Genomic DNA, 19,051 nt, shown 5'->3' on the forward strand with positions numbered 1-19,051 from the left:
GCTATTATTAATTCCCATTTTAGAGCTAGTGAGGCTGAGAAAAGTTAAGTGACTTGTCTAGGATCACATGACTAATTAGTGTCTGAGGGTAGATTTGAACCTGGATCTTCCTGATTCAAGGTCCAGAGCTCCATCCACTGTTCCACCAATGGATACAAAGACAAACCAGAAATTCCATTCCTGTCCTCCAGAAGTGTATATTCTCCAGGAGCTGATATTGTACTTATTATGCTTCTATAAGAACATCAGACCCTCTCCTCCTTGTCTCACACCAATGGTCCAGCTAACTCGGGATAGATATCATCTCTTACAAGGACACCAAAAGACAATCTTGGAAAATCCTGATTAGACTTCTACTCTGTCGGCAGCTCAAGGTTAAAAATCATCTCAAAGTTCTTAACTCTGCTTAATTGCTTCTCTGTAAACCTGTGATTCATAAGTTTATCTAAAACCTAGATGGGCAGAGTGTTGATCTAGTGATCAGAGTGCTGGATGTTCGGAAGGACCTGAGTTTGAATCCTTAATTCATTAACTAGCTATGTGACTGGACAAGACACAATTTCTCACCTCAGTCTCCTCATCTCTAAAACGGGAATGATAAGAGCACCTACTTCACCAAAATGATGAAAGGATCAAATAAGCTAGCATGCAAAGTGTCTGGCTAACCTTAAAGCACTACATTTGTTGTTGTCCGGTCATTTTTAAATTATGTCTGAATCTTTGTGACCCTTTTGAGGATTTTTCTTGGCAAAGATACTGGGGTGGTTTGACATTTCTTTCTCCAGCTCATTTTACAGATGAGGAAACTGAGGCCAACAAATCTGGGGCTAGATTTGAACTCAGGTTTTCCTAACTCCAGGCTGGGTGCTATCCACTGTGCTACCTAGCTTCTTTAATGTAGCATGTAAATTGGCTATCATTAATAATATTATTCTTGCTAGTAAAAATAATAATAAACCAGTTTGTATTCTCAGACTATATAGCCCCTCAGAGCAAGGCACTTCATGTATTCCTTGAGTTGAACACTCAGTACCTACCCTGTGCAAGGTGCACTGAGAATATGGAGATTTTTAAAAAATGCTATAACATCAGCCTTCATGGATTTTATACTCTAGTAAAGTCTGTCACCCGGAATAGAAATTTCTTGGTATCAAAGTCCTTGACCCTTGCAAATGATTCTGTACCAGAAACAAGTGGGATTTTCTCCTATGAAAACGACAGAAACAAAAATCCATTGCCATCTGCTCTGACACTGTACCCCACGGACCGCTGGACCATACCCCAGAGTTGAACCCCCGATTATATGTTGTCTTCCCCCATTAAGATGTACACAAGCTCTTCGAGAGCAGGAATGTTGTTCTCTCTTCCTATCCTCAGTATTTGGTATTGCTGTTTGTCCTTCATTCTGGAAGAGGATCAGTGACATCAGGAATGTGATGTCTTGACTTACAAATGAGTTAAGTGAAACAGAGCTGTGCAAAGTCATAGCCTCACTCTGTCCTACAGAGACATCTGAGTCCAGTGGCAAGATTTAGATCAGGATGCCTGGAGATGGCCCAAGAGGCAGTGCGAGACCTTGACCTTTTTTTTTTTTTAAAAGCAATCGGGGTTAAGTAACTTGCTCAAGGTTATACAGCCAGTTATTTCTGGGTGTGGTGCTAAATATCTGAGCCTGGATTTGATCCCCAGGTCATCCCAACACTGGAGCCAGTGCTCTTAGTTGCTGAGCCACCTGCCTGCCCCTGAGACCTTGACCTTTTTAAGCCAAGGCCTGTCCCAGGTCTCAGTTAGTCTGAGGCAATGTCCATTCAGTGATTAAGACTAGATAAAAAAATAAGGCAAAGAATGGCCTCTTTTGCCTAGTTTTTTAAAAAAAATCCAGGAAGGAAAGACCCACAGGATTTCTGACCAAAACAATAATAACAATTGCTATTTGCACTCAACTCTAAGCCAGCAAAAACCAAAGTGTGACCAACTGAAGCTTGGGTTGGGGTTCATTATTGGCCAGTCAGTGAGAGCCAAAGTGATCTGGGTTTAAGGCATAGTCAAGTAGCTCCACATGAATCAGAATGGCTTTATCAATGCCTGGTTTCCAGAGCTCTTATTTCAAGAAATTTACATTCCTTGTAAGATCTTTCCCAGGTCTCACTTTGTCTGAGGCAACACCCATTTAGTGATTTAAGGTTAGGTAAAGTCAGTCAATCAATAAACATTTATTAAGCACCTATTACATGCTAGGTTGTACATAGTTAACACCTAATAAATGCTTTTGCCTTCATTCACAAGATCAATAAGGTAGTTACCCAAATAATGAAAGCAGAAATTGGAATATGGTTAAATGCACAGGAGGAGTCAGTGACACGAGAAATTCAAGGAGAAGAATCACTTCTATTTAGGGGAATCAGAAAAGCTTCATGGCAGAGGTGGTACCTGAATTAGGCTTAGAAAGAAAACTGTTTCAAAAGACTGAGTCTGTTCCATGCAGAGAGAATAACACATGAAGATGAATAGAGGCTGGAGAGAATAGGATGCGATTTGTGAGTTAAATTATTCAATTTAGCTGGAGAAGAGTGAAAGGGAGGAATAAAACAAAGCCTGGAAAAAGTCAGTTAAGGCCAGATTGTCAGAGGACCTTGAATTCTCGGCTGAAGAGTTGGTACAAAATGGTAAAGTCTTCCCTGGACAGGCAATGGTTAAGAAATCAATTTTGGAATAAGGAAGTTAATGTGATCAGACCTGTATATTTTATACATATATACATACATCATGCACACATATACATAATATATAAACACATAATATGCATATTAATTAATGAACATTACATAAATACATGTGGTGTGTATATATGTATGCCTGTATATATGCATATATTACACATTATGTATATATATATATTACTTTATCATATCATATATATTATTATATATTACTTTTCAGAATAGGGTGAAAAATTGAAAAGGGGCAAAATGAAGTGGGAGACTAATTAGGAGGCTACTGCAGTATCCATGAGGAACAGCTGGGTGGCACAGTGAATAAAGTACTGGACTTGGAATCAGGAAGACTTATCTTCCTGAGTTCAAATCCAACCTCAGACACTTAATGGTGTGATTGTGGGCAGGTCACTGTTTGCCTCAGTTTCCTCATCTGTAAAATGAGATGAGGTAAGAAATGGCAGACCACTCCAATATCTTTGCCAAGAAAACCTCAAAGGGGTCCTGAAGAGTTGGAGACAACTAAAAATGACTGAACAGACAGTAGTCATGAAAAGAAAGGGGTTTTGAATGATGATAGTGACCATGGGAGTGAAATTGCAGGAGATAGACTCAATAGAACTTGACAAGAGCTAAGAAGTTATTGGGAAAGAAGCAAAGATGATGTTTCTATCCTATTAGGTAATCAGAGAAGGAGTCAGGAATATGGGCAGGATTTAAGGGAGAAGGTAATGAGTTTTTATTGGTCTTAAAGAGAGAGTGTCTCCGTGGAGGACGTTTGGTGCATAGTAAGTATTGTTAGACTTGGGAGTCCAGAAGACTTGAGTTCACATTTGATCTCAGCATGTTGACTGTATAGACATGGATAAGTTACTGAGCCTCAGTTTCCTCATCTTTAAAAAGGGGAAAATGTAACTTTCATGGGGTTATTGTGTAAAATGCTTTTGCAAACCTTACAACTCTGATCGTTAGTTATTCATACTAGCTTTAGTATTCTTGAAATTTTGAATAATGTCATTTATTTACATGTTAGATGACTTTATCTTCATTTGATTTTTTTGTCTCTCTTCATATTTAGGCAAGCTATCTTGGACATTTTTGTCATCCTTTCCTAGATCTCATTTCCTTTAGTACTTCCTATGTGAGGCTTGGCAGCCACAATTAGAGTCTGTCATGCAGATGGTAGTTTTGTACAAGACTCCTGCTCTTTCTTCTCCTTTTTATCTCCCTCTCTCCCCCGCAACAGTGAGGGTACAGAAATAAGCCAGGTTAGATAGCCAGCTGATCTCTTCAGTCCCCAACATTACTCCCTCCTGTCCAGTCAGAGGCATGACAAGGGGATTTCTGCATCTGGTACGACACCATCCTTCTCCCTTGCAAAATTTTGCACTAATGCTGTTATTCCCTGTGTTTGCTTTGGTAATTAGATGAAGACCATCACTTCCATTCCGATAAGGACACCATGGAGGTCAGCATGACGCACTCTCTGGATCGGGAGCAGAAGGAAAAGTATGATTTGGTTGCTAAGTGCACGGTTCGGGAAGGTTTGCGAGAAGATAACGTGATGGTACCCTTTCCTGTGACCGTATATGATGAGGATGACTCACCTCCTAAATTCCCCACTCACATCAACACAGCCAATGCAGTTGTGGAGTACAAACGGAAAGAGGTATGAGGGGCTTGTCAGGGATTCTGGGGATGGCATCTGTAATGTAATGCCAAAAGAAGGCAACTTCCCAGGTTCAAAATACCAGCATAGGTGCTCTCTATTTTATTCAGTGACAAACCAAGAACAGAGAAGATCAAAACATGACATCATTCAAAATACAGCATTTACTAAGTGTGATTAAATAATCTCCAAGTACTACCCCACCCCAGGACCTTCCAATCATTCAATCAATTACAAAGTCCCGGTTCTAAATACTACTCCACCCCTAGGCTATACCTTAATTAAGTCCACCACAAAGCCCCTCTTCTCAAATGGAGATTAGTTTCCAAACATAAGTAAAATACATTCATTTGCTCAACCATAGAACACAAAAAGGTCAAAAGTTCCCCACCCCTGGATCACAATTGAATCTACCCCAGAGTTACATCAAGTTTAAACACAGCACTTAATACCCAAATGGAGGTCTTTTCTTCATCTTGACACGAGGCAAGTTCTCAGCAATCTTAGTTCCTGGGGAGACAAGGCTTAGCAAGGCCATAAGATACATTGCCAGTCCCTTCATGAATTTATCCTCTGTCTGTAGAACAGTCCTAGAACCCCTGAACACATTAGCAAAGCCCTCTCCCAGGATTTCTGTAAACATACAACAAGAAAATCCTTCTTCAGGGCTTCTGAACCAACAGAAAGGCTCCCAGACCCCTGCAACAACAGCACTGTCCTTCACCAGTGGACAGTATTCATTCTGTCTGCCGGACAGTCTCCAGACCCCTGCAACAACAGTACTGTCCCTCACCAGTGGACAGTATTCACTCTCTGTCTGCAGGACAGTCTCAGGCCTTCTTAACCAAATACCAGGTTCCAGGACTTCTTCAACAGGACAGTCTTTCACCAGTGGACAAATCTGGCAAAATAACATCAAAACAGACAGACAAAGTACCAGCAAAACAGCCATGTCTCCTCAGTCCTTGGCAGCTCAGGGGGCAGGTCTCAAAAGTCCAGGGCAATTCAAAGCGGCCACCAGCAATTCTCTTAGTCTCTCTCTCTCCACGAGGTGCTGCTTCCAAAAAAAAAGATCTTCCGCCTCTCTCTAGTGTCTCTCCAAATCTACATCACCAGCTCCTCCCAGTTCAGGACTTTCTTTTCACATCAACAAGCCCATCCCACAGGTGGGATTAACAAACTTTGGGTTTTAACACAATCAATTTGAAAACCAAGCCAATACAGGGGAATCTTTAATTGCCATTACTATCACAGCATCAGACAACATTCTTAGAGCCTAGACCAAGGAAGAAAATTAATAGCTGAGACAGAGTGCTGGACTTGGGGTCTGTAGCAGCAAGCACCCCAGCATCCCCAGGGTGTCTGCCAGCACAGGTTCTTGGATCTGCTTTGATAAAGGAAAGCAACTCAAAATGGGTTAACAAGCTTACTTTAATCAGTTAGATATGTATCATTCACCTAGTTCAGGGGAAAAAGGTCAGCACCCCGAACTTCAAAGTATACAGACAGAATTATCAAGACAAAAACAGATGAAGTGGACAGATTTCCAAACTGTCCAACCATTACATCCATACCAAACAACATCTGGGTTTCAAAGCTGGGGGGCTCTGGACAACGGCTTTCCAGAGTTTCATCTGATCAAATGACAGAACACTTCTCAAAGTGAGCCCCAAAACAAAGCTGCACATCAGGGCTTATATAGCCTTCTCCTGGCTAAGAGAATGTAACAACCTTATTGCCTCACTGGCCAATCAAGAAGTATCTACTGAAAAACAAGCCTCCCACCCTAGGTTCCAGGTGCACTTTAGCCTTGGGGCAGGGAAGATGTTAAAAATTTACATTCCCATTACAGGGTCAGGAAGACCTGAATTCCATTCCTGTCTACTTCAGTCAATTACTAAGCAGCGTGACTAACTCAAGCTTTATGTGCCTCAGTTTCCTCATCTGTACAGTGAGAGATGGACTCAGTGGCCTCTAAAGTTTCTTTTACCTCCAAACCTATGAGCTAATGATGTATGGTGACTGTCTTTTCTAAGTCATACACCAGGGGGTTTTCTACAGAGATCTTGCTTGATTCTCTTTCTACCATGTCATTTGACTGAATTCTAAACCAGAGAAGGACAAGGCAGGCATGGATAAATGTCCACAGATATCTGAGATCTTGTTCTGGCCACATTCCAAACTCAAAGCAGAATGATTTCAGAACTTTCTGTCCATTGGTTTGGAGTTGACTGTGCCTGTTCTTGCCTTTGTCATAGCATGATTGATCCAGAATTAACTGTGTAGATGCAGTTCACAGGGATGATGTGTTTGACCACTGTCATGGCACAGAGCTCCCTGTTTTCCTTAGTTCTTGCTTGTTTGAAGCTTACTACAAACCACACTTTGGAGCTGAATCTTCACTTGCTATTAAGAAGAGAGATACGAGAAAAAGGGATGGGGGTAGCACTTTTTCAAAACTAAGGACTACCTCCTCAGAAGACAACTAGATGGCAAGAGTGCTGGGCCTGGAGTCAGGAAAATTCTTCATGAGTTCAAATCTGGCTTTGGACACTAACTGGATGACCCTGGGCAAGTCACTTTGCCCTGTTTGCCTCAGTTTCCTCATCTTCAAAATGAGCTGGAGAAGGAAATGGCAAACCACTCCAGTGTCTTTGCCAAGAAAAGCTCAAGTAGGGTCATGAAGATTCAGATACGACTGAAATGACTAAACGCCTACAGAGAAACAGAAAGATCTAATAGACCATGAACTTAGGGAACTCTTAGACCAGCTCTAATCTTCTTTGACAAGATACCACCACTTCCCTCTATCTAAAATAGGTGGCTGAGGGCAAGAACTTTACCCTTTACCCCCAGGATCAGGGCTGGTCTAAGGCAAAATTTTGAAATCAGCAAAATTGGTTTTATACCAGTTGTGGTCACTAGGTGGCATAATGGATAGAACTTTGCACTTGGAGTCTTGAAACAGCACTTTAACTCTTGTCTCTGGCACTTTAACTACCTGCATAGCCCCTGGGCAAGACATGTGACTTCTCTATGTCTGTCTGTCTGTCTCCTTTCAGTAAAATGACAGGGTTAGACTCTTGCAAGTTCTCTTCCTTCTTGAAATCTTTGACTTTATACTTATGTGACACTTGTCCACCTCCCTAGGCCTGTTCTCTCCCGCCCCAGACAACTGTCTTGTGTCCCATTTTAAAGTTCATAACTAGTTGTCAGTTATTAACTGCTCGTTTAGTTGCCAACTAATTAAGGTATGACTCTTCCTTTGCAGAAATTTCTTATGTTGTAGGGAAAATTTTTTTAAGAATTGAAAACTCTGTAGCAGGTAATAAATGAGAACCTGCCATTCCAAAGTTTTAGAGATCTCCCAACTTTTTCAGTCCCTTTCCAAGGAACTCTGGATACTTACCCCCCAAATTCTTTGCCCTCTGGCTTAGAAGTCAGTTGCAACACATGGTATAATATTTTCAAATTGCTCCAAAGGCCATAGCCCTTTTCCTAGAAGTCCTTTTAAGACAAGCCATGTTCCCTATTAGCAAAGTGGTCTGGTCCTGGTTCCCTGTCCTGTCACTTCTGCTTAATACTTGTGCAGTCTTCCACAAGTTCCTTAAACTCTCTAGGCCTCAGTTCCCTCACTGGAAAAATAGAGGTGTTGGACTAAATGGTTTCTGAAGTCTCTCCTAGGTCTAGATCCATTGATTCTGCAGTGGCCAACAGGAGACATTGTTTTGGGGGTTATCAATGTTTAAAGTTCTGATTATGGAACTTGGGAACCTTGAAGGTAGATTATGGGGAGAGTGTGTGTGTGTGTGAGAGAGAGACAGAGACAGAGAAACAGAGAAGAAGATATCCAGTGAACCTGGAAAGATAGGTTGGGGCCAGGTCATGTAGGGCCTTAAAAGCTAAAACAAGAGTTTATATCATTTAAAATGCAGTAGGAAACTACTCCCTTCTGATAAATTTTCCCACATCCCCCATTTCCACTCCCTACCTGCCCTCAGGAATTATCATAAAGTCATACCTTATCAGGAGCAATATTCTCGACTGTTTCATTATTCTTGTAAGTAATTAACATTAGATATGTTGCTTCTAGGGAGTTGATTCTGAATTTTGGAAAATTGCTGCCCTCTATGGGGAAAAATGAATTCTAGCACCCATGATTAGAGTTCTCTAAGCCATACATGAAAAGGATTAATATATTTTAAGATCTAGAAGGGACCTTTGAGGTGTTCTATAGGAAGCCATTCATTTTAGTGAGAAGCAAACTTGAAACCCAGAAGGGTAAAGCAATTGGGCCCCTAAGGTCATGTAGCTAATTAGTGAGAGAACTGGGAGGTAAGTCCAAATGTGAAACAAGAGGTCAGAGAAGAACCCATGAAAAGGCAGGGAGAGGTGATAACCATTTCTTCGTGGTTCTGGCTTCATACCAGGGTCATTCTCAGTGGTAGGTGGGAGACCCTAGTTTTGACTGTATGAGAGCAGGTCAGAGAGTCCTCCTATCCCTCCTGATCCCTGCCCCTTTCCCCCTACCCGCTCTTGTCTTGTGTTTCCTCATAGGGTACAGTATTGGCAGTGCTACCAGTCTTTGATGCAGATGTGGTACCATCCTCTGGGGACATGCCAAGAAAGTACATACACACCATGCTAACCAGTGACCCTCGGGTCAGTAAGTTCTTCCGGGTGGAGCACTCGCCAAATGAGACCTCTTACAGTGCTAATGGAAGCCGTGTGCGGGCAATGATACACGACTACAGTAAGGGGAACTGGGGGGGGGGGGGGGGGGGCGGTGAGGATAGGAAAGAGAGGGAGGTGGAGGCATTTCGGACCCCATCAACTGTCTGCACCTTTCTGGGCTACTGGCTTGGCAGACTAACTGATCTGATGCCTTAGAACAGATAAATGAAATGCAATAGGAAAATGGACCCCAGCAGATTCTATCAGATGATCTCAATTGAAAAGTTTTTAAAAAAAACATATTCATATGCTTTGGTGAATATATTGAATTTAGAAGATGGGACTATAAGTCGTGAGCTTATTTTAAAAAATACCATAATTACCCCTCAGCACAGGAGGGGGGCGGGGATGGCAGTTTGGCAAATCACTCATTCCAAAGATGCTGGCATTTTTCTTTCCCTCCCCTCCCCTTCCCTTTTGACTTCAGAGATTACAAAGCATTATTTGGAGTATTTTCATCAATGGTGGCAAATAACCATGTTCTGAAGGTGTTTTCTATTTCTGGAAAAGAACCACAAGTCAATTAACATCAAGTCAACATTAATGAAAGTAGTGGGGCTGATGCCTTGAAAAGAGCACCTGCAATCTTAAGGATCCTGAATACCATGGCACAGAAGGGACATTTGAAGGAATCTGGGATGTTGGACAACAGAAGACTTGAAGGGGACATGGGGACATGAGAGTTTTCTTCAAGTATCCAAAAGAGTGTCATGTAGAACATGGAATAGATTTGTATTAAAGGTCTCTGGAGGGAAGGAGGAGGTGGAAGCTGCAGAGGCCAGTTTTGGCTGCACAGGGATGCTGTAATCAGTCCCAACTGCTTTGTTTGAGCCAATTGTTAAATTTTCAGTGTGATCCTTCACACCTCAGAAATCGGCAAATTCTACAAATCAGGTCTTCATTTATTGTTTGGTTGATTGTTTAGCCTTAAGAAAGTGATGGAGAAGATGGTGATAATACAGATCAGGCCTAAAAGTGTGTCTTGTGCACAATACTCTTTTCTTTTCTTTTTTTTTTTTGAGCTGTTTTATTTTTTCTTTGAAACATTTACCAGCATACCACAGCCAGTGAGGCTATCTATTCTGATTTTATTATGAGCAATAATGCCCTCCATGACATATCTTACGGGTTGCCATCCAATCTTTGTAGAAAGATTCCAGGTGAGGAGATGGGCTGAAAATTGGAAATTTTTGCCAACATTACCCCCTGTAGCAGCCCATTCCTGTTGGGAGTTCTAATGATCAACAAGTTTCTCCTTACATTAGGCCAAACTCTGGCTCTTTGCACCTTCCACCAGTCACTGCTCTGTGGAGTCAAGAAGAAAACAATTTCTTCCCCATGTGGTAGCCTTTAAATGCTTGAAAACAGCTGTCACGTCCCTCCGGAGTCTTCTCTTCTCCAGGCTACCCATTCCAGTTCCTCCAATGATGTCCTAAGGCATGATCTCAAGACTTTTAACAATCTTGGTTGCTCTTCTCCCAGACTCTTTGTAGCAGTGTAGTATAGCAGACTGAGTACTGGGCTTAGATCCAGAGGTACGGGTTTTAGCCTCACTTCTGACATTTACTAGCTGTTGGGTTATGGATAAATAACCCAGTCTTTCAGCACCTTGGTTTCTTCTTCAGTATAATGGGGATGTGGTATCTCTAATACCTTTTGAGGAATTGTGAACATGAGATAAGATCATGAACGCAAGGGGCTTCAAAAATCTTAATGAACTATATGAATATTAGCCCTTATTTATTATCAATATTCTCTATATAGTGAGGTACTCCTTTGTGGATTGTCTATCTAGCAGAATGTTGATGGAGCTCCTTTATTTTTGCAGAACTGGTGCTCAACCAAAGCATCCCTATCACAGAGAACTATTCTTTCCAGCTGGGAGTCCTGGTGAATGACACTGACTTCCAGGGTCCTGGAGGGGTCCTCCAGCTCTATTTCAATGTGACCATCCTGCCAGTGAGCATACGATTCCCTAACATCTCCTACTCCTTCTCAGTAAATCGGAATGCTCACCGATACGCACAGGTGAGTGGTGAGTGGGCTGTTTGTCATGGGGAAGGAAGGAACCTGGACCACATGGGCAGGGGGAAGTAGGAAGATAGCCCAGGTGAGCATCTCCATCTGCCAAAAGATGAATGGAGTCCTTGGTAATTGACACATTCTGGGAGGATTCACTGAGTCTCTTTGGAAGATTTTTGGCATGCTTATTATGAGGGATACAATAGAGGACCTAATCTCTGCTCTCCAGAAATTTGCGGTCTTGATGGGAAAGAGAAGACTATATGCACGAACCAATTAGAAGCAATCTAAGATGGATCATCCACCCACAAATGTGTGGCCCAGGAGCTGAAATTCTCTGGGACATCAGGAAAGATCAGTACAAGTTGCCATAATGAGGAATGTTGATTGTGTTTCAACCACAGTAACCTCTCCCACATTTTCTAGAAGACTACCGTGGTCTTTTGCTGAAAGGTTCTTGCATATCAGGAGGCTGATGTGGGGAAGTAAAAAAAAACCAAACCTGAATGAGACCTGGCTTGGAATCCTGTCTCTGACAGAACTTGGGTTCACACATTTATTAGCTGTGATCCTAGCCCACCAGGCCTTTTCATTTCTTGATCCTTTATAGTTTTGTCTCTTAAACTGGAATGCATAGTAATGAATATTTGCACGTCTCATGGTGTAAGTTCTAACGCACCATATAAATGTGAGATATCGTTTATTTTAATATGCTCACAAACATTACCGTTGGCTACTTCTGCTTCCTAATCCTCCCCTATATTCCCCTGACCCAGTCCACATCTTTTTCATAGTTAACCCTGTTTCCCCCTTTGTTTTAGTTTAATCCTGTCTGAACCCATTAATAATGTCTGTTGGTCATGCCCGTGGAGGGTTGACATTAGCAGAGGGTACATTGCTGTTGACTTTGTTAGGGAATTGCAGGTAATGTTTGCCTACTGGCACCAGAAGGTAATTGAAATAAGTGTTTATTACAAAGCGGGGAGAGTGAGGGAGGAGATTCCAGTGGTTAACCAGAGTGTTGGAATCAGGTTTGAGGGCTGGCTCTGGTACTTGGTTAGTTCTGGAACCTCAGACAAGTCATTTAACCTCGAAGGTTCTGTTTCCTCATCTGTAAAAATCAGGGCGCTCTATAGAGGACTCCATAAGGTTGTGAGGAAAGCATTTTGCCAGTGGTGCAATGGAAAGAACACTGGCTTGGAAGTTAGAATCATGGTTCATGACACTAAGCTACCTGTGTGATCTTGGGCAGGACATTTAATTTCTCTGGGTCTCAGTTTTCCACGTTGTGAAATGAGGTTGAATGAGGTGACTTGTAAAAATCCTTTCAACTCTAGAGCTGATCCAGTGATCCTTATTTGGAAAGTTCTATAGCAGTCAGGGTTGGGGAACCTGTGATCTTGAGGCTACATGTGGTCTTCTAGGTCCTTGGGTGTGGCCTTTTGACTAAGTTCTGTTTTATAGAATGAATTCATTTAAGGGGATTTGTTTTGTGAAGTTTGGATTCGGTCAAAGGGCCACACTTGAGGGCCTAGAGGGCCACCTGTACCTCGAGGCTACAGATTCCTTACCCCTGAGTGCAGCAGATAGAGCACTGGGATTGGAATCGGAAACACTCACCTTCATGAGTTCAAATCTGACCTTGAACACTTAGTAGCTGAGTGACCCTGAGCAAGTCACCTAACCTAGTCTCAGTTTCCTTATTTATAGGATGAGCTGGAGAAGGAAATGACAGACTGCTCCAGTATCTTTGCTAAGAACATCCCTTGTGGGATCACAAAGAATCAGCTGACATAGCTCAACAACATAGCAGTGTCACTTATCCATTGGTGACCCCTCCTACTTGCTACCTGCCTTCTGCATCTTACTCCTCCAGTCAGGGGCAGGATGGGAATAAGCATTGACACAGCGAATACCACCCTGGAAATGGGATCTCATGTGGTCCTCACACAAGCTTGAAAGGTAGATGCTGTTACTGTCCCATTCTGACAGTTGAGAAAACAGGCTAACAGAAGTTAAGGGACTTACTCAGGGTCATGTAGCTACTAAGTGTCTGAAGCTGGATTTAAATCATGCCCTTCCCCGACTCCAGGTTGCGTACTCTGTCGTCTGTGCCAACAACTTCCTCTAATCAGGTGCTGAAGACATAAAGACAAAAATCATTCTTGTATCTCAGGAGTCTTCAGTCTGTCAAACTACCACACATAAATGCACATGCACATATAATTATATGCATTTGCTATTACATGTTGTACACAAAAATACGTACAAATAGAGAACATTTAAATTGCAAAGTAAGCACATTACAAATATGATCTCATTTATCCTCACAACCATCCTGGGAGGTGATTGTTGTTATTATCCCCATTTTGTAGGTGAGTCAGACAGAGGTTATGTGACTTGTCCAGGGTCACACAGTTGCTTAAGTATCTTGAGGTTGGAGTGCCTAACACTCTATCCACCAGCTGCCCATTACAAATGACATACGAGGCAGTTTAAGGAGGGAGGGTGGCTAGAAGTCAGGATCAGGAAAGGCTTCATGTTGAAGATAGTATTTGGGCTGGATTTTGAAGGGAACAAAGCTTTCTCTGAGGCAGAATTGATGAGGGGGAGTTTTCCAGGCATAGGTGGTAAGCAGCACAAAGATAGAGAGAGGGGAGATGGAGTGCAATGTGAAGTAGAACAGAAAAGCTAGTGTGCCTGGTTAGCTGCGGGCAGAAAGGAGGTTGATGTGCGTATAATGAGGCTGGAACCGTAAGATGGCCTGTGAAGGGCCTTAAAAACCACACAGAGGAGTTTATATTTGAGCCTAGAGACACAGGGAGCCATTGGAGTTCATTGAATGGGGAAATGACACAGTCAGACCTGACCTTAAGGAAAACAGCTTTGGCCATTGTGAAGAAGATGGATTATTAATGTGGGGAGGGACCTGAGGCAGGAAGCCAATCAGGAAACTACTGTAGGAGCCTCAGCCAAGAGTTGGGAGGGGTGTGCGCGTGCGTGTGAGTATGTGTGCATGTGTGCGATGGTGTGTGTGTGGGTGTGTGTGTGCTGTGCATGTGAGTGTGTGTGCGTGTGAGTGTGTGTGTGTGTGTGTGTGAGTGGTAAGAGAGGGCCTGATGTTATGGAGGTAAGAAGATTGGGCAACTGACTGGATGTGCATGATGAAGGAGAGGGAGGAGGTAGAGATCGCCCCGGTCTTGTATCTCCCAACCGTCTCCTTTGCCGTTGTTCACTGTGGCCGACCAAGAGTCTCACCATCGCCCTTTGGTGTTGCCTTTTGGGTGACTCATCACCTTACCTCTTGGGACATTGTGGCTTTTCATGATGTTATCCATATAACATCTTCCAGAAGAATATGGATACTTTTTAAACCGGCCTTTTGTTTGGGGAGAAGCTTGGAGTCACTACACACACTGCAGGTCTCCAAATACAGTCTGGCCTTCTCTCCTTAGCCTATTCAAAATAGCCTTAGTCTTCCATCCAAAATGTGCATACACACTTAAATACGTATACATATAGATAGATGTAGGTAGATAGAGCTACGTAGATATATATACATGTGCATATATGTGTCTAGAAAGAAATATGTATTCTCTGTTGTGCGTATGTATGTGCATGTGTGTATACATACATACATAACATACATACCTATGGAATACATACACACACATATATTTCATTTGGAGAATTGTTCAGTGATTTTAATGACTCCAAGTTTCTCCCTGAAAGAAAGACCCATTTTTTAAATACCAATATTCTTCTGGAGATGCTATGCCTATGTGTCTGTCTCTCTACCTAGACATCCAGGACAGGCTCCATGGACTGTCCTTCCACCTTCATATCAGTTTTCCATTGACATGGTTGTTCCTCTGTGGGTAATTAGGCTGAACTCTTGAGCAGTTGTGGATCCCTTTTAAGAGGCTGCATAGCATTCAAAGACTTGATGCAGCCAGCATGATGTTACTCCTAAATAAGAACACTCAGAGGGCCTTAGCAACTATATATAATTTCTCTTTGATTTGGACTCTAATACTCCATGCAGCCAGGTTCCAATGAGTGAGAATGAATACCTTGAAGTGGTTGCATTATTCAAATTTGTATTGCATCCTTCTGTTGGGCTAGAACCAATTACCATATATTACATAGTTACAACTTTGAATAGTGTGCATTCAGCTACACGGAGCCACTTCAGGCTTTATGATTCACACTAATTGAAGCTTATCAGTATTCTCCTTGATGGTGGCCAATGACTTTGGTGTGCATATGTCTCCCTGATTTATAGTGATATTAATTATGAGAGAGTTGCTGCATACCCCATTGATCTCTGGGCAATTTCAGGAGACATAGGGGAATACCTCCCCACTGTGCTGGATGGATCCCCCATGGTAGGGAGATCAGAGATGAGTTGTTCAGCATGGGTGGGCATAAAATGGGTTTCAGTCTTCCCCAGTGAAAAGAGCACCTTTAGGTGGGTGAGATCACAGCTCCGATGATGTATCACAGTATAGTTAATGTGCCTGGAAGATCTCAGGAGAACTTTCAGGAGCCCAGGCCCCATTCTTCAAAGGGTTCTTACCGTCCCTTTCCTCTTTGTCAGAGGTATACAACCATGTCTGTTTTCCTCACACATAGACTTTAAGATTGCTGATACCAAAGTGGAAGAATCTCTCCTCTGTACCACTGAGAGATTTTTCATCTCTACTCCCACTCAATTTCATCCTTGTCCTGCCAGTATCAGGCAGGTGTGAAAAATAAACTCCTTAGACCCGTGGCTATGTCATCACCCCAGTCAGTGGCATGGTAGGGATGAACACCAGTGGGCCTGAGCCCATAGCATCATGGAATCAAACCCTTTTTCCAGGCGGAAATCCCCACAACCTCAGAGGTGTCAAACTTGTGGGCCAGCCAGAACCAGATTAAAATGTAATCGGTAAATGTTTAACAAAATAAATAAAAATACACTACAGTATAGGCCCTACTGCTGTACTGACTTTTTACTGGGATTTTCCTCTGTTTCATAATAGATGTTTTTTAAATACTTTTTAATTTAAATACTTTTTAAAGACTAGATTGCTGTTTCTTGCCCACAGTAATAAGTAGTAGGACCACGGTTCAAGCTCCCATCCTCTTGAGTTATATCTATTCCGTGAAGTCTTTTTCTGATATCTTATGTTTTTAGGCTAGTGGGGCCATAGATTTTGAGCTAGAAGGGATGTCGTGGTTCATCTGGTCCAGCCCCTTCATTTTAAGTGTTTTGACCATGGACCCAGCTGAAATTTGAACCCCCAAATCCAGCCTTCTTTCTACTATACCAAACAATTTTTATTACCTTTATTTCCAAGTACAGCCCTACCCTTCCCCCATCCAGAGAACCATCCCTTTAACAAAGAAGAAAAGGGAGGTTGGTAGGGAGGCATGAAGGAGGACAGAGACAGGGAGACAGAGAATGGAAAAATTCCAAATAGTTCATCAAAACTAGCCAACACATCAACCAAATATCACAATAGATAGGGCATTCCACACTGATACTCTTCTACCTCTATGAAAAAGGAATTTTATTTTTTAATCTCATCTTTGGGGTCAAGCTTGATTATATTATACGGCTCTGATTTTTCTTCTTTCAAACATTTATATTGTTGTCAGTGTGTATATTTTTTCCTGATTCTTATTTGTGAAGTCTTTTTTTCCCCTTATCTTCTTTTTTTACATTTAACAGGAACTAGAATGCTTCCTCAGATCTTGCCAAAGAGGTCTGGATCTTTAGTATATCTCTGGGCAGTTTTAACATATTATCATGATGTAAGCACTACAGTCTATAGACTCTCCTTAGATTACTGAATGAATGAATAAATGGACACTTAACTGTGTGCAAAATACTGCCAAGCAATGGTGATACAAAGAGAAAAAAATAAGACAGCTCCTGCTTTCCAGGAGCTTATGCTGTAATGAGAGACAACACATACAGAACGTTTTAGCTGCAAGTCAGATGGAAAGGATCGAGGGCCCTTATCAGGCTTTAAGTTACTGCTTCCTTCTCTTTCCAACAATGAGAGAATCCATGTTGAGAGAACAAAGAAGGTAACTGAGAAGGATTTCATCCTCTGTTTTTTAGTTCCCTGTCTCTTCTTTCCCTAAGGGAAAATATGAATGACTTAACACTCCTCAACACTGTTGGATTTTCAGCCCCCAAAGCACATGGAAGGCACATTGCATTAGAACGGGGAGGATCTGAGGGTCCCAGACTGAAGCTGTCTGAGAGAGTGATGCTTGCTTAGCCTTTCTCCTTCAGATGCCTCTCCTTTAACAGAGACCATGTTCATGGCCCACCTACCCCTGGGCCCTGCCTCGGCTTTCATACCTAGAAGAACATGAGTGCTTTAGTCACTGATTACAAATAAAAGAGAATGTAAAGTTCTAATTAGCCAGCAGGACATGCCTAGGATCAGCTGAGTCACCACCCCTCTGCTCCTGGGATGGTGCTTCCAGTCTAAGGAGATAAATTGGTCTGGGTCCCAATAGGCACTGTTTTCTTATGAGTCATGTGTGAGATCCCATTTGAAGCACACACTCATGTGACTTCCATCAGTCTAGAAATGTGCATCCCTCTAGCAGGTTTTCAGAATTCCAGAAGAGTTGAAAGGCCTCCAAGGCTGTCTAGCCATAGAGTCACAAGACTTGGAGGGTTTTTGGTTTCATTTTTTGTTGTAAATAACAAACATTTAAAAAGTAAAAAACAAACAAACAAACAACTAAGCAATAGAGTTCTATAAGAAACTATACACTGCTGTGTCTAGCTTTGGGTTTGTTTTTTTTTTGAGAATGGATGACACTTAATAAGGTAGTAACAGAATTGACCTGTATATATCCCAACTTGTACATCTTGTTTTTCCAATGTGTATTTTTATTTTAATGTGGTACAGTGAGTAGAGCCTAGAGTAGATTTCAGGAATTCCTGAAATCAAATTTGGCCTTAGATGCTTACAAACCACATGACCCTGGTCAAATCACTTAACCTCTGTTTACCTCAGTTTCCTCAACTATAAAATGGGGATAATAGTAGTCCCAACCTCCTAGGGTTGTGAGAATAAAATAAGATTATATTTGCAAAGTGCTACAAGAATGGTGGTTTTGGGTTTTATTCTTTTTATTGTATAGATGTCTTCCCTCTTTGCCCTGTTACCCACACCCACATCCTGCCACCCCCCCCCATACATACATCCCATTGGATTGTAAGGTTTTTGTGACTATCATTGTACCTCCAAGGATAGAGCATAGAAACTTGCTTACAGTAAACACATAGTGCTTATTTGTTAAATTTGATTGATAAAAACAAAAAGTTCTAAGAGTGCATTGGTATGCTTATACCGTAGGAAATTACAAATTTGAGAAATTCAGAGCAGCATGGGAAGAATTGGGTGAACTGATGTAGACACTGGGATCAGAACCCAAGAGAATGATAGATGCAATGACTATAGTAATTCAAATAAAGACAACAGTAAAGGGCAGTCAGACTCTGATTAACTGTAATATCCAAGCTTGGCATCAGAGAACAGACATTAAAGCATGCTTTCCATCTCTTCCTAGAGGGATTCCGTAGATGAAGACTGTTGAATATGATGTCATATGTAGTCACTTTTGTTTTATTGTAGTTTTTCTTTTTTTTTCTGTTATAGGGTATGGGGAAGGAGGAATATATTGGAAAATAACTAATATAAAAACAAAATACATCAATTAAACTCTAAATAAATCAGATAGAAGGATCTCTGAGACCATTTATGGTTCTAAATATGATTTTTAGATTATTCAAATTGTCTCCTGTGTGCACTTTAACCTGTTGAATTTTGAGTTTTGGCTATTTTTTATGAATTAATAAGCAGTTATAATTGTAGGCAATTGAGCACACTTTTCT

At 41.7% G+C, this 19,051-nt stretch overlaps 1 protein-coding gene across 1 annotated transcript in view; it reads left to right on the top strand.

The window, feature by feature from the left end:
* The window catches only part of RET (ret proto-oncogene), a 163,481-nt gene that overhangs the window by 104,456 nt on the left and 39,974 nt on the right, over nt 1-19,051 (top strand). Inside the window, 3 exon segments of the mRNA XM_069068365.1 lie at nt 4,142-4,383; nt 8,941-9,136; nt 10,946-11,145. Coding sequence (XP_068924466.1) covers nt 4,142-4,383; nt 8,941-9,136; nt 10,946-11,145 — 638 coding nt within the window.

The sequence above is a fragment of the Petaurus breviceps genome, unplaced genomic scaffold, assembly GCF_028583685.1.
Source record: "Petaurus breviceps papuanus isolate PSGF00001 unplaced genomic scaffold, PetGlider_PUasm1.0 90762, whole genome shotgun sequence".
NCBI classification, from domain to species: domain Eukaryota; kingdom Metazoa; phylum Chordata; class Mammalia; order Diprotodontia; family Petauridae; genus Petaurus; species Petaurus breviceps.